The 14,385-nt window shown below is 46.9% G+C and overlaps 1 protein-coding gene across 1 annotated transcript in view; it reads right to left on the reverse strand.

Moving 5' to 3' along the window:
- Positions 1–8,446: 8,446 nt before the first annotated feature.
- Positions 8,447–14,385, reverse strand: part of FGF18 (fibroblast growth factor 18) — a 74,358-nt gene continuing 68,419 nt past the window's right edge. The window contains exon 5 of the mRNA XM_064458899.1: positions 8,447–9,467. Coding sequence (XP_064314969.1) covers positions 9,201–9,467 — 267 coding nt within the window. The 3' untranslated portion in view covers positions 8,447–9,200. The remainder of the gene's footprint in view (positions 9,468–14,385) is intronic.

The raw sequence follows: 14,385 nt of genomic DNA on the forward strand, positions 1-14,385 counted from the left end.
AGGCAGGCTTTCAGGAATATTTTACATCCCTTTCTTTAACTGTCCTCATATTTTGTTTTACTTTCCCAACAGCAAAAAGGAAAAAAGACCCCGGAGTCATTGTGGATAGCTCAATAAAAGCATAAATTATTACAATTAATTTGGAGCCCAACAACGTGCATGCATAGCTCAAATTATTCCTCACTGTGCCTTGCCTTGCAGTCGTCAGGGGTGAATTTTATCTGCCATTGTGCTGCCCATTCACCTAGCTTTGTGTGGTCTGACAATATCTCAACCCAAGGTGGTATATGGTTGCAGGCACTGCCGCTCTCGTTATTTACAATGGCTAATTAAGATCCTGCTACAACCTTCATCCCACCCTTAATTCTTATGAAGCAGCCAACAAAAGGTTTTGATTTCCTTTTTGGCTAGAAGACCTTTTGGCTTCTGCAAAAAGGGGATTAAGAATGAAAGCACATAAAGGTATGTGCACAATCACAAAGTCATAACAGCTCTCTGAGTGCAGTCTCCCAGGAATGAAACGCAGCATTAGCAAGAAGGGCTAATTGGGACTGGTTTAAAGAGTGCACATTGTGTAGCTGAGTCCGGTAACACTTTTGATCAGGCAGACAACACAGCCACAAATTGCTTTCTTCCCCCTCCAAAATATCTGACCCCGCAGGAAATGGTGTTTTACCTTTCCCAAGCAACCCAGACAGACAGACAGGCAGACAGATGGTGCACACAAGCTGGGTGAGCATCATGGGTCACACCAGCTGCTCTACAGGGCACAGCCTGGACAAGCCCAGCTCTCTGCAGGCTCCAGGCATATGCAGGGTCCCTGTACCCCACACTTGGCCTCAGGGTCCCCGGAGGCTGGTGCTGACTCTGATGGTGGTCACCAATGTCACTGTTATCATGACTTTAGGATCAGATGGAGCCATACACATGCAACTTGCTCAGACTTTCTCTCCAGGGAGTGTTTTGGGCACTGCTGTTGGCTGAGGGTCTCAGAGCAATTGCTCTCCATCACCTCTTTGCCTTCAAGAAGAGGTGGGTACAGGTCCCCAGTCTCAGGTTGCCTCCAGAGAGCCTCCCCATTGTGAACGTTGCTCTGGACAAAGCAGCCCTCCCTGCTGCATGGTCCTCCTGTGGGTAGGCACCCCTTGAAGGTTCTGCCCGGAGTGCTCCAATCCCTGAGCCTGACCCCAGCCCAAAGGCCTCCCCTCTTAGTCCCTGCATCACCGAGCCAGCTCTGTGAGCCAAGCTTGAGAATCTGGTTCGTTAGCTCTTGGCAGTGCCATCCCCCAAAATGTCATGGCATGCAGAAATCTATGAAAACCAGAGACCCGAGACATGTGTTTTTGTTTGTTTGCATGTGCCAACATTTCCAATGGCTCAGAAATGTGTGCCTGTGAAGGCTGCATGTGTGTTATTCATTTAAGATCATTTTCAGCCGTTATAATAGGAGGCTCATTTTATCCTTTTGAAAGCTCTCGAGCAGAGATGATCACAGCCCTAAAGCCTGCCATGTCTGTAAACAACATTTAAGCTCCACATATCTGTCTCTCCTTGGAAAATAGTCCCATGAAGGAGTGGAAGGGTTTTCACTATGTGCTTGTGTCAGATACATAGATAGGCAGCTCATTCCTCTAGGCTCCTTTGTAAACCCCAGCCAAGATTTTTACATTCTGATTCATGCAAATACGATCATATGATCAAAGTAACATGTGCTACCTCCCAGGAACTAATGCACTAATCATTGGTGTGCTGCAAGCCATGGCCTATGTTCCTGATGCTGCTTCCTCCTGTCCTTGCACACAACATCCCTCAAGCAGACTACTGACTCCAAATCAGCCAGGACAGGGCTTCAAGCTGGCTCTCCATGTGGCCTCACAAAACACTTGGAGAGCCTTCAATTGTGTCCCTACTGCCCCACCCACAGAAAAGTTTCTCATGGCACATCTCTCCTGGCTGCTGATGGAGAGGTGGTGTACCCTCAAACGGGTGCATCTCTCTGGGTACCCTAGGTTGGAAGTTTTGGGGTGAAATCTCCCCAAATACAATTTTCTCCTATAATTTCCATAGCTCCTTTCATTTGCTCAGAGTGGAAGCAGGTTCAGAATTGCGTCTTTTGGGCGAAAAAAAAATGGCCCTTCCAAGCCTGGGACTGCACAAGCTGGTGAAAACGCAACCCGGGGGAGGAGCGGGTCCTTGGCACCTGGCTGGAAAGGGGGAACTGCAGCATCACCTGTGGTGCTTTCCCCGGCTGGGCCATGCTGTTCTTCATCCAGGACATCCCTCAAAACGCACCGGGAGCCTCATGACACTTCTGCTGCTTAATCGAGGAAGAAACTCGCATTAGAGGCTTTGATGCGGTTACGTCTTCTGTTATTCCTGGCCGCTGCGGTTGTTTTTTTCAAAACAAAGGCAGTGTTTTCTATCCTTTAGGCCCAAGCGGACCAATTCGTCTCTCTTCAGATCGGTTTGATGTGGCTAGGGAAACTCAACCAGTCGTTTCCCAAGCCCAGCGTAACTCAGTTACGCTTCCTGTGGCCCAGCCTGGCAGACACCAGGGATGTGCAGACAGTTACCCTTTTGTCTGCTCCAAAACTGGAAATCAGCTCTTGCCCAGGGAGGTGTTGGCCACCTTTGGGCTGCCCTGATGGGACTACAACTTTCCATAACTTTCTGAGTACAAATGAGTCCCACCCAAAACAAACATGGCCAGGTACTGCAATGGTCACCACCAGCCCGGACTTCATGGCTCAGCTTGTCTCTGCAGTTAACCACTAAATCCATGGGTCCTGACTGCCAGGGAGACCCCAGTATGTGCCAGACCTTGCTGTGGGACAGGAACTCTGCAGGTTACCCATCAAAGGGGATGCTCGTGGCCTACATCTCCTTGGGTTGACACCTTAATGCAGGCATTGCAAGCTTAAAATGCCGTTGGAGAAAGGAAGCGGTGTTATGAGATTTTTCCCCATCAGCCAGGATTCAGCCTCTGTAGAAAAGCAGGTGGCAGCAGGGCGACAGCAAAAATGGGTAAGGCATGGCCAAGCCAGAGAAGGTTTGGGCTCTGGACTCCTCAGCAGGCTCTAGGGAAAGGCAGGGGGAGTTATCATCCAGGGCCTCGGCTAGTGAAGTGAGGTGGCATTTGCTAAAATAAGAGTAAACTGCCACAGAAATGGAGTTTTAGAGGGGGGCTCAAATCTATTTGGAGACTTTGAAAACAGTGTCAACTGAGAAATAGGAAGGTGAGATTTTTTTTTCCACATCAAATATTGCTTTTTGCTTTCAAAGCGAAGCTTCTGATTTCTCTATTTTTCCTTTAAAACTGCGTATATTTAAAGAGAAGTAAATTGTTAACTAGGGTGAATTAGATGTTTTTGGTAAACCCAAATCTCTCCACCCAGTACTTTGTCTCACTTAAAAAAGAAAAGTTTCAGTTTGACCTGATTTTTCCTCCCTAATTTTTCAGCTCACACCGTTGGAAATAACAGAGTCTACATAGGTTACATCATTTGTGAGGAATCTCCTCTCATCCGTCTCCAAATGAATAACAACAAACATTCAAAAAATAATTGAAGTTTTATATATATCCCTTGGCCATTCAGGTGGTATGGCTGGCACGAGACGTAGGCACTTTAAACAGCTGTTGTGAATCTTAAGTATAAACTTCCACCCTTTGGCAATACACCAGGAAATTATGCATAGGAATATACCTGCTTTCCCTTGCAGCAGACAAAAATCATGATGTTTAATACCTTGAGGGTGGACAGGAGAGAAAATCTTTTTTCCTGGGGGACACCCACACTTTGTTTGGCCCTTTCTGCTATGTTGGACAAGCAGGACCAAGCAGGGCTCCGGGCTGCGCCAGGACAGGCAAAGGGCTTTGCAAGGGTATTCACAGCGACATACACATGCCTCCTCCTCCTCCTTCATCAGCAGATACCTGCATTGTAGAGTAATTCAGTGCCCTAAAAAAGAGCAACCATGACTACACACACACACACACTTTTTAACATATTACAACCTCATTTTTCAAAGGTAGGTACGGAAACATAGCATGCTCAAATTCACATATGTTTTCTGTTGCCCAATCTATCCCACTCAGAGCTGACTCTGTTTGCTTAGAGCCAGATCTTCCTTGGTAGACAAATTCTCCTAGACAAGACAAACTGCTAGACCATCTTCTCCAGCTGGAGGCTGAGGTCCTGGCTGAAACCTCATTCCACTGCTTTTGTGAAAGTATGGAGACACCAAAATGCTCAGTGAATCTGGGAAAGCTGATGGACATTCATGGGGCAAAACACTGCCCATAGCACAATGCACGTGCCTGTCAAGCCTTGCTCCAAGAGCCGGTGTAGGCTGGGTGTTTGCTTAAACCAGACCTAACTTCCACCTTGCCATGTTTCCACAAGCCAAGGTAAATAAGCTATTGCAAAGGCCAGGATGATCTGAGGTGGTGCAGCCAGCAGGGGTGAGCTGAGCTCAGGCCTCATGGTGCTTTCCAGGATCCTCCCCAAGCTCTGCTCCATTCCCACGTGTGTCTCCCTACAGAGACATTGGGTTCACAGGCCCTAGAGCATCCAGCTCATTTAGGCTATGGCCTTAACTCCAGAAGTTATGAACATAAAAACTTGGTTTTATCTTCTCATCACTGAGAATTAGGGCAGCATCCCTTCCCCAGACTTCGTTATTTTTGTACCTATTGCTTCTTCTTCACCTTATCTCACATTGTGATATTTATTGGAGGGGTGTATCAGCTATGCTCCCAAAAGCTGATATTAATTGTGCAGATATCATTTGTGCTGGTGTGTAAGAGGTGATGTAGCTGAAGGGATTGATCCCTCTGCGTAGGTAGGCTGCATCTTTGGGCAATAATCCCCTGCATGCAGAAGGGCCCAGCTAGAACTGCAAGCGTGCTCCTGGAAAAGGCTTCCCCACTGCTTCACATCTGCAAAAAGTTCATCTCTGACTGTGAGCCTGTGAACCAGCGCTACGGAGATTGTCCCAAGCTAAACAAGACTGCAAAAACAGCCCCAGAAAATGAGCACCAACTTTCATGTGCTCATGCTCCCGAAAGACGGCTTGCCAAAAGCCAATTGTTGGCAAGAGGGGCAGATCAGGCCCAAATGGGGCAGACCAGGTGCAGCAAGTGCCTGGCTTTGCAGTGTGGAGCCTGCAATGGCACCTGCATTTGCATCAACAAGGCAGAGGCAGAACAAAACTACTGGCTGTTGAGCAGGAAAGACCATGCCAGCTTCACAGAATCATAGAACTACAGGATGGTAGGGGTTGGAAGGGACCTCTGGAGATCATCTTGTCCAACACCCCTGCTTGAGCAGGCACACCCAGAGCAGGGGGCACAGGAATGTGTCCAGGTGGGTTTTGAATGTCTCCAGGGAAGGAGACTCCACAGCCTCTCTGGGCAGCCTGTGCCACTGCTCTGTCACCCTCACAGGAAAGAAACTTTTTCTCTTGTTTAAGTGGAACTTCCCATATTCCCACTTGTGCCCATTGCCCATTGTCCTGTCATCGGGCACCACTGAAGAGTCCGGTCCCATCCTCTTGACACCCACCCTTCAGATATTTAGAATTATTCGGGGCCTTAGCCACAAGCATGTCAACTTGTTCAACTGCTCCCACTCACTGACAGCTCCGTGGTCCAGGAAAGGTCCTTGGTGAGCTGGAAGACACCTTGCACAGGGATCAGGACACTCTTTGTCTTCTCAGCCAGCAGTGAGCCCCACACAAGTCATGACAGCACCATGATGAAAGGTTTGTCCTACTTGTGACCCTATGCAAAGCCCTGGCTGAGCTTTGACTGCCAACCCTCACCATCACAGGAACAGCATGGGAGACCCACCACCTGGAAGGTCTCACCAAATAGCAGTCTGGTTTGTGCAACACACTCAAAATATGGACAAGAAAATTCCCTGGACCCACAATGCTTCACCCTTGGGATGGACTCATATTTCGGTGCACCCAGTGGCACCTGCACCTGGCTTCATGACAATGCCAAACACAGCATTATTCGAGCGTGCCACTATCTGATCTCAGCTATGAAAACATTGCTAAAATCTATCAGTATTTCTGAACCAGTAGGTACAATATGCTTTTATTAAATCCAGTTAAAATGTGTATTTATTTAAACTGTGCCCACCCAGAGCTCTACACACATTAATGCCATCAGTTCCTTCAAGCAATCGCCTAGCATTACACCCCTTGCTGTTGAGGTTATTTCCACAATAGTAATTAAATCATCATTAACAATTTTCAGTTATAAAGTAAATAAAATGTAATAGCCTGCACAGGGAATCCTAGCTCATTTTCAGGGAGCTTGAAGACTTTCTGAAAGGAAGAAATGTTGAACACTGCAGCCAAGCTGCTTCTTTAGTCTGGAGGTCAGCAGAGAGACTTGTCCAACTGGGATGCTGACAACCACTTGCAATGCCTGGCCTAACCACTAAGCACAAGCCAGGTGCAGGAACACCACATGTCTTGTGACTGCAAATACAAGGCTGTCTGTCACTGGGCATGTGATGGATTTCCCCTATTTCTGTTCATTTCTTGAACAACTCCTCCCCAGAGCGTGCTTTTGCCTAATGTGAAGTTGCTATGAATGGAACCTGGTATGAATTCTTCTTGTCTTTGCCTCTGCTTTGTTATTGTTAATAAAGCCTAAAGAGCAGATGTTAAACACAAATACTCAACACACACAATTCTCAGCCAACAAATCTCTCCAACAGCATCTAACCCAGGTAAGCACCATATCTCCTCATGACACTGACTTTTCACAGCCCAAGGAACCCATCTTACTGCTGTTCTGTAAATATTCTTGTAAACCAGCAACACAAGTGCCAGAGGCCCCTAGTTCCCATGTGCCAGTCTCCAACACAGTGGGCATTGCAGGACAGGCAGCAGGTCCCCCCTGGTTGCCCTTGGCCTCACAGGAGACGCCTTCTGCCCAGCCTTCTCCACCATTTACCACCTCCACCCCTTCAAATCTCCCTGATAGCAAACAAACCCTGTTGTTCTGACTGAAACCATCAGTGCCATGGGCCATGGTGATATTTCAAGGAGAAAAAAGGCACCCATAAATCCTTTCTCACTCTCCAAATCAACTGGGTTTCTCATCTTAGAGACACTAACACAGCAAATCTCCAGCCACTCCCAATCCCCCACCCGCAGCACTCCTCTCAACTTTCCCCAAATTTCTCCCACATGAATCAACCTGAACACAAAGCTGGCAAAGCCTTCCAGCCCCCACCAACCAATTCCACCACTGTGCCATCAGGTCCTGCGTCCGTGCTGGTCTCCAGGTGTGCCAGGAGAGCAGCGCCCAGTACACTGACTGAGAGGGACTGCTCAAGTGACTGCCCATGCTTAGCTGAGGTGAAAGCATCACCTGTAAGGCTGCCCAGCTTTTTGTGGAGCAGCATGAAGTGACCCTGTTTAGCACTGTTCATTTTTCTCTAGGCTTGCAAGGTTTGGAGATTGGTTCAGATAAGCATCCTCAAGCTTGCATGCTTATCTGCACCATCTCCCAAACGGCTTTGATCTGCAGGATTTGGCTGCAGCTCTCCAAGTTATCTTGAGAAAGCTTGTTCTGGGGAAAGTCATTCTTCTGATTAACAAGAAAAAGCTTTCTTAGTGGTTTTGAGCATTTTCAGCCCTGGCTGGAATCAGGGAGTGTAACAAAGTCTGCACACAGAGAGAAGGATTAGGCAAGCTTCTTAAAGCTTCACTTGGGCTCAGTTATCTTTTCAACTAAAATTTGAGGTCAGTTATTTCATCGTCCTTTTTTTTCCCCACTCTCTGTTTAATGTTGTCTCACCCAACCCACCGCGTGGGTTAGTCTGTATATACAGATTCACACCCTGTGGCTTTACATCCTCCAAGTCACATGCAGAACACCTGGGAGGAAAGCTGGCTGGACTGACGAGGAGAGCAAGTCACCAGAGGGCTGGGAGAGCTACGCGGGGTGAGGAAGAGGGACTTGGTCAGTCTAGGGCAAGTTTTAAAAGATACAATATTGAATTAAATAGCTGAAACAAATAGCCCTTCTCAAAACCTTCAGGGGAGGAAACACAAGCCACACATCACTACGTGTTAATTGAGTCAGATGCTAATTTTCCAGTTTACCTTCTGCTTGGCCAAAGCTTTAGGAAATATTCGTTAGACTGAAAAGTATCAAATTTAACTCCTGCTCTTGAAAAATGCCAGCGTGGATTCCCCACTCTCAGCCCATCATCACCCCATGCAAGATTTCTTCCTTGTGGGAACAATGAGGGAGGAAGACAGTATTAAGGAAAAGAAGGAATTACAGAATTAGCAATGAAGTTTATAGCAGGGAAACTACCCCGAACATATCCTGCTGCCCTCGCATAAAAGATAAATATGCACTAAAAAAACATTACACAGGGAGGGGAAAGAAGTGTGAACAGCAAAAATATGTACATGTGTTTTAAATAACTTTTTTAATTGTTGAGGCAGTAATACTTGGTTCATGGAACTGCAATATACAGAGAGGTGAAATAAATAGCTTATATATATATAATATATATAATATAGCTGGTTTTAAAATATTCCCTTATCATTGGTGTACTAGGTCATCTTGTAGTCACTTGAATGTATTTAGCAGCATTCTCCAGAACTGAGCATAATGCAGGATCACGTAGCCGTGACACCTTATGTCGTCAGAAAGGTTACAGAAGATCGATGCGTTGAGAACTCCATAGAAACTCAATCACTGCGGCACACACCATCTTGTCTTGGGCCAGCGTGCAGCAGACAATAAATAGATTACTGCAAAACCGGCACTTTTCAGGGTGGGGTCTCAGTAACTTTGGGAAAGAACTTTGGTTTTCTTTGGTTTTATTTATTTATTTTTAATAATTACCTTTTTTTTTTTCCTCTGGGGATATGCTTGAAAAGTTGTCCTTTCCAAAAAAAGCAAAATAAGCACCTGTGTGTCATCAACAACAAGAAGTCAATTAAATAGAGCAGTTCATTTTTTTTTCAAGTCACAATAAATCCCTAACAGCTTTTCCCCAGCGTTTGCCATCTAGTCTTTTATTTTTTTTATTTTTATTTTTTTTTAAACACAATGTACAAAAATAGAGATTCTTCCTTATTTTTAATGTAAAAATATTCCTCTGGTGCAGTTTTTTTTTTTTTGTGGTTTATTATTGTGACACTGTTTTTGTCTATTTTTAACTGGGGTTGGTGGGTCGTATTCTCTTAGTCCTCTTGGTGACTGTTGTGTACTTGAAAGGTTTCTGTATCTCCACTTGCCCCTTTGGGTACCTCTTCATAAAATGTACATCTTGCTGGTTTTCCCGGGTCTTGGGCCCTTTCCGTGGCCTCCCTTTTTTGGTGAATCCAACATACCAGCCTGAATATTTTGCAGACATCAGTGCTGTATAGTTGTTTTCTAGGACTTTTTCAATGAAGACACACTCCTTGCTGGTGCCATCAGGCTGAAAGAGGGGAAAAAAAAATCATTATCCAAATGCAAGATTAGTGACCAAAACCCAATTTGGCATAAATAAAATCATCACATCTGGACCTTGTTTTTGGTTCAAACATTGTTAATAGGAGCCATTATAAACATCAGCTGAAATAAAAATGAATTTTTAAAAAAGCACAAAGCATGAGGTCATAATTTCTTCTTTTTTTAAACACTCCTATCCAAGGAAAGAAAGATTTTTCAAATACAACAGTTAAGTTTATCCAGTCCAGCTCCTTCAACTGCAAGTTAAGAAAGACATTTAGCTTTGCTTTTTCCACTAGGAAAGGAGGATGAATTGAACTCACGCCAGGGAAACACCATACTTAATCAGAAAAAAATTTTAAAAATCAGAATCTTGTATGGGCCAAACAACAGCAGTGCCACTTCTACCGCTCTTTTGATATGTTTTCCAAAATACCTTATGGGCCTGCACCCGTAACTACCCAAATCCCACTAAAATCATAACTAAGCCTTCCCAATGCTTTAAAAACTCTCCCCCGCAGCATCCCATTCTCAACACCTGGCAAATAAACCGTGCATGGAGCTCCAGGGATGAACCAGAAGGGTGCTGTAGGCATCAAGGTCCCCACCCCCACTCTAGTCCCTGAATCCAACTAGCTATTTCAGAGCCGCATTGTACATCCCAGGCTTGGCTCCAGCTCATGTCACTGAGTGACATCATCAGTGGAAAGGGCTGTTTCCACACTACAGCAGCTCCCTGGATGGCCGGCATCCTGATGCGACTGCAGCTGGAGGGCTATGGGGCAGCAGTGTCCTCAGCCACCAGCCCCAGCCCAGCTCCACTGCCAGAGGGGGTGACACAAGTGCGTGATTTTACACCTCTGCTCTCTCAGGGTTGGTTTGTGTTTGGAAGAGGGTTTTGTTCCTGGTGGCAGGGGGGATGTGGTCCTTTCCCCACCTTTCTATCTCAGCCTAAAAGCAGCCACCCAGAACTCAAGTACCTGGCTTAGAAAACCATGTCCCTAAACAACATTTTTCCTTGCAGAGCGAGCCAGGATTAGATGCAGAACTGGAGGTCAGAAGCTCCTGAGCACGACTGCTGCTCCCGACCACCCTGCAGCAAGATGCCTGCCCTGCTGGGACTCCTTCCCAATACAGGGTTGTGCAAACCCATCTCCCTGTCACTGACATGTGCTGGTAGTTCCCCAGCTGCTCACCAGTTCGAGATTTTGGCAAACAGGCTATATTGGGTCTGCGTGGCAAGGTTTTGGTAGCAGGGGGCCTACAGGGGTGGCTTCTGTGAGAAGCTGCTAGAAGCTTCCTCTATGTCCGATAGAGCCAATGCCAGCCATTAGACCCGCTGCTGGCCAAGGCTGAGACCATCAGTGATGGTGGTAGTGCCTCTGGGATAACACAGTTAAGAAGGGGAAAAGCTGCTGTGCAATTGCAGCCAGAAGAAAGGAGTGACACCACATGAAAGAAATAGCCCTGCAGACACCAAGGTCAGTGAAGAAGGAGGGGGAGGAGGTGCTCCAGGAGCCAGAGCAGAGATTCCCCTGCAGTCCGTGGAGGCTAGTGGTGGAGCAGATATCCACCTGCAGACCGTGGAGGACCCCATGCTGGAGCAGGTACATGCCAGAAGGACGCTGGGACCCCGTGGGAAGCCTGCACTGGAGCAGGGTCCTGGCAGGAGCTGAGGACTCATGGAGAGAGGTGCCCATGCTGGAGCAGGTTTGCTGGCAGGACCTGTGATGCCGTGGGGGACCCACACTGGAGCAGTTCGTGAAGAACTGCAGCCCATGGGAAGGACTCTCGTTGGAGAAGTGCATGGAGGACTGTCTCCTGTGGGAGGGACCCCAGGTTGGAGCAGGGGAGGAGTGTGAGGAGTCCTCCCCCTGAGAAGGAAGGAGCGGCAGAGACGACATGTAACGAACTGACCACAATCCCCATTCCCTGTCCCCTCTATGCCACTGGGGAGGAGGTAGAGAAAACTGGGACTGAAGTTGAGGCTGGGAAGAAGGGAGGGGTGGGGGAAGGTGTTTTAAGATTCGGTTTTTATTTCTCATTACCCTACTCTGATTTTATTGGTAATAAATTACTTTTCCTGAGTCAAGCCTGTTTTGCTTGTGATGGTAACTGGTGAGTGGTCTCTCCCTGTCCTTATCTCAATCCATGAGCCTTTTGATATATATACTCTCCCCAGTCCAGCTGAGGAGGTGAGTGATACAGTGGTTTGGTGGGCACCTGGCATCCAGCCAGGGTCAACCTGCCACACAGGGATTGGAGATCTAGACTAACAGACCCAGAGCTGGACTCTGAATGTGGCAGAACATGCATCTTGGGATTCAAGACACTAATTTACACAGCACATGCAGCACTGGAGGGAGTTGCAGCATCACACAACAACATCTTTAAGTGGTTCAGCACAGAAGAAATTTTTCTTGCCTATAATCTTCTGCCAGAAAATGTATTTAGTCCTTTAATTGCTGAGTTACCGGTGCTGCACCTAGAACGTCATGCATTGCTGTGTGCACCAGCACTGTTCTATGTGTCAAAAGATATCAGGGAGTAGATACAGGCTCACTTCAGTCCTGGATGTTGTCTTAGCTCTGGGTGTTTTATGGATTCCAGACAGGAATAAGCACAGTATGGAGCATCATACAGGACTTAATCTAATGCTCAGCAAAGCCAAAGGAAGTTTTCCATCATAGTATTAGCCCAATCCAACTCCCCACTGAAGTCAAATAATGACCTTTTCAGTACTGCAGGCCTATGCCTACTGCTATGCTGACTATTAAACTCTCTCCATGCAAACTAAACAGTATCAGACCCTCTTGGTCTTTAGTCATTTCACCCATCCCATCCCAGGGGGAGCGGGGGGCAGGTAAGCCACAGCCGCATGACCAGCACAGCACCTGCAGTGATGGTCGGTCCCAGGCTGCAGCAGCTCTGCTCAGGGCATGACAGCTGGGACAAGGAGCCCAGCCCTGCATGCTTACCTCCCCCTCCCCAAGGCCAGGTCACAGAATCACAGGTGGGAAGGGACCTCAGGGATCATCGAGTCCAACCTTTCTAGGAAGAGCACACTCTAGACAAGATGGCCCAGCACCCTGTCCAGACGACTCTTGAAAGTGTCAACCACCTCCCTGGGGAGATTATTCCAATGGTGACTGTCCTCACTGTGAAAAATTTCCCTCTTGTGTCCAATCGGAATCTCCCCAAGAGCAACTTGTGTCCATTCCCCCTTGTCCTCTCCGTGTGACTCCGTGTAAAAAGGGAGTCTCTACCTTCTTTGTACCTGCTCCTTAAGTACTGGCACATGGTGATGGGATCCCCTCTAAGCCTCCTTTTCTCAAGGCTGAACAAACCTAGTTCTCCCAGCCTATGCTTGTACGGCAGGTCAGCCTGCTCTCTCCTAGAAGCCTTCCTAAAAAGTCCTGCACAGTCACAGCAGAGTTTGATGCAGTTTGTGGGAAGGATGGGGATCATGGGACAGGAGGGAAGCTCCCTGGGCTGAGCTGGCTCAGGCTTCCCTGCACCTCCGATCCCCAAATAACCATGTACGAACTACAACCAGAGCTGCAAGATGGGAACCATCAGGCACAACAACGCAAGTGGGAGTCACACAGGCAACAACAGGGAAAAAAGCTTCATCATTGCCAGCCTCCAAGACCAGCCATCCCTCCCTGGCTTAATACCAGTTCAATCAGTGCAACAATATGTGATGTTTATGTGTGGTAACACAATATGTGATTAATGCACCATCCTGCCTAAAGGTTTTGTTACCACAGGTAGGTCCCATTAAGACGACGTGAAGATCATGGCAACTTCTGCATCAAACATGCCAATCCAGTGTCCGTGTTCGCTATACATGCCCCTATATGGGGACTAAGCCAGCTCTGCCATAAGACTGGCAATCTCCATACCAGGCTAGGCACAGAGGTCCTAATTTTGTCATCTATAGTTGGAAGCTCACAAATGCTTTAATGAATGGCAGAACTGGGCAAAGCTCAGTGGTTCCAGTTCCTGGGGGGAGTCGTTCTCCAAGCCCTGGGTTTGATCAAAGCCACATGAGTGGGGAAGAGGGAAATCAGTCAACACCACGGGGTTCCACCAGGTTTCAATGGGAAGCCATAAAACCAGCCCCAGGTTTCTCAGGGTTCAGCCCACTACAAACCCTTCCCCAATGAATGGAGAATTTTTAAACAATACCATGGCTGAGTTTCAAATCCACCCAAACCCAGGTGCTGATGAACTGACCGGATCCGTACCACAGGGGGAGCAGGTAATTGGAAGGGCCATTTCCCCCACACTTGTGGAAAGGTCCTGGATTTGAGCCCTGACGTTGTTGCTAGGAGAATTAAGGTGTTTTCATGCAATTTGGGACGTTTCCGCTTGTACTGCAATGTCAGTTTCTCATGGAAACTGAAGGCTGGAACGAAAAGAAAACATGTGTAGGAGGGTGAAGTTATTCTATTAATAATAAAAATGTATTTACTTATACTTTCAAATTTGCCGACAAAGCCTAAGATGGAGACAGGAGGTAGAGTAATAACAAGGTGCAACTTCAGGCCAACCTCAGGGCTAATTTGAAGTAAACAAGGAGCATGAGATAAAATCACTTTGTTCTGGAAGAGGAAGAGCTAAATGATTTGATAACATGAAATTACAGCAACATTCACAAGCACCTCAAGATAAATCAGGATAAGGACCTCACTTCCCCAAACAGAGCATTCCTGTACATGCTAAGACATGTCAGAGACAGACAAATGATTGTCAGATACTTGCAAAATGGTTTTACAGCATCTGTTATAAACCCCAATAGAATAAATTACTTGCACACATTACCTAACGCCATGGAGAGCTATTAGGGGAAAAAGAAATTTATAAGAGTTTTCAATAATTTTTAACTGTCACCTTGTTTT

This window comes from Phalacrocorax carbo, chromosome 8, assembly GCF_963921805.1.
Source record: "Phalacrocorax carbo chromosome 8, bPhaCar2.1, whole genome shotgun sequence".
NCBI lineage: Eukaryota > Metazoa > Chordata > Aves > Suliformes > Phalacrocoracidae > Phalacrocorax > Phalacrocorax carbo.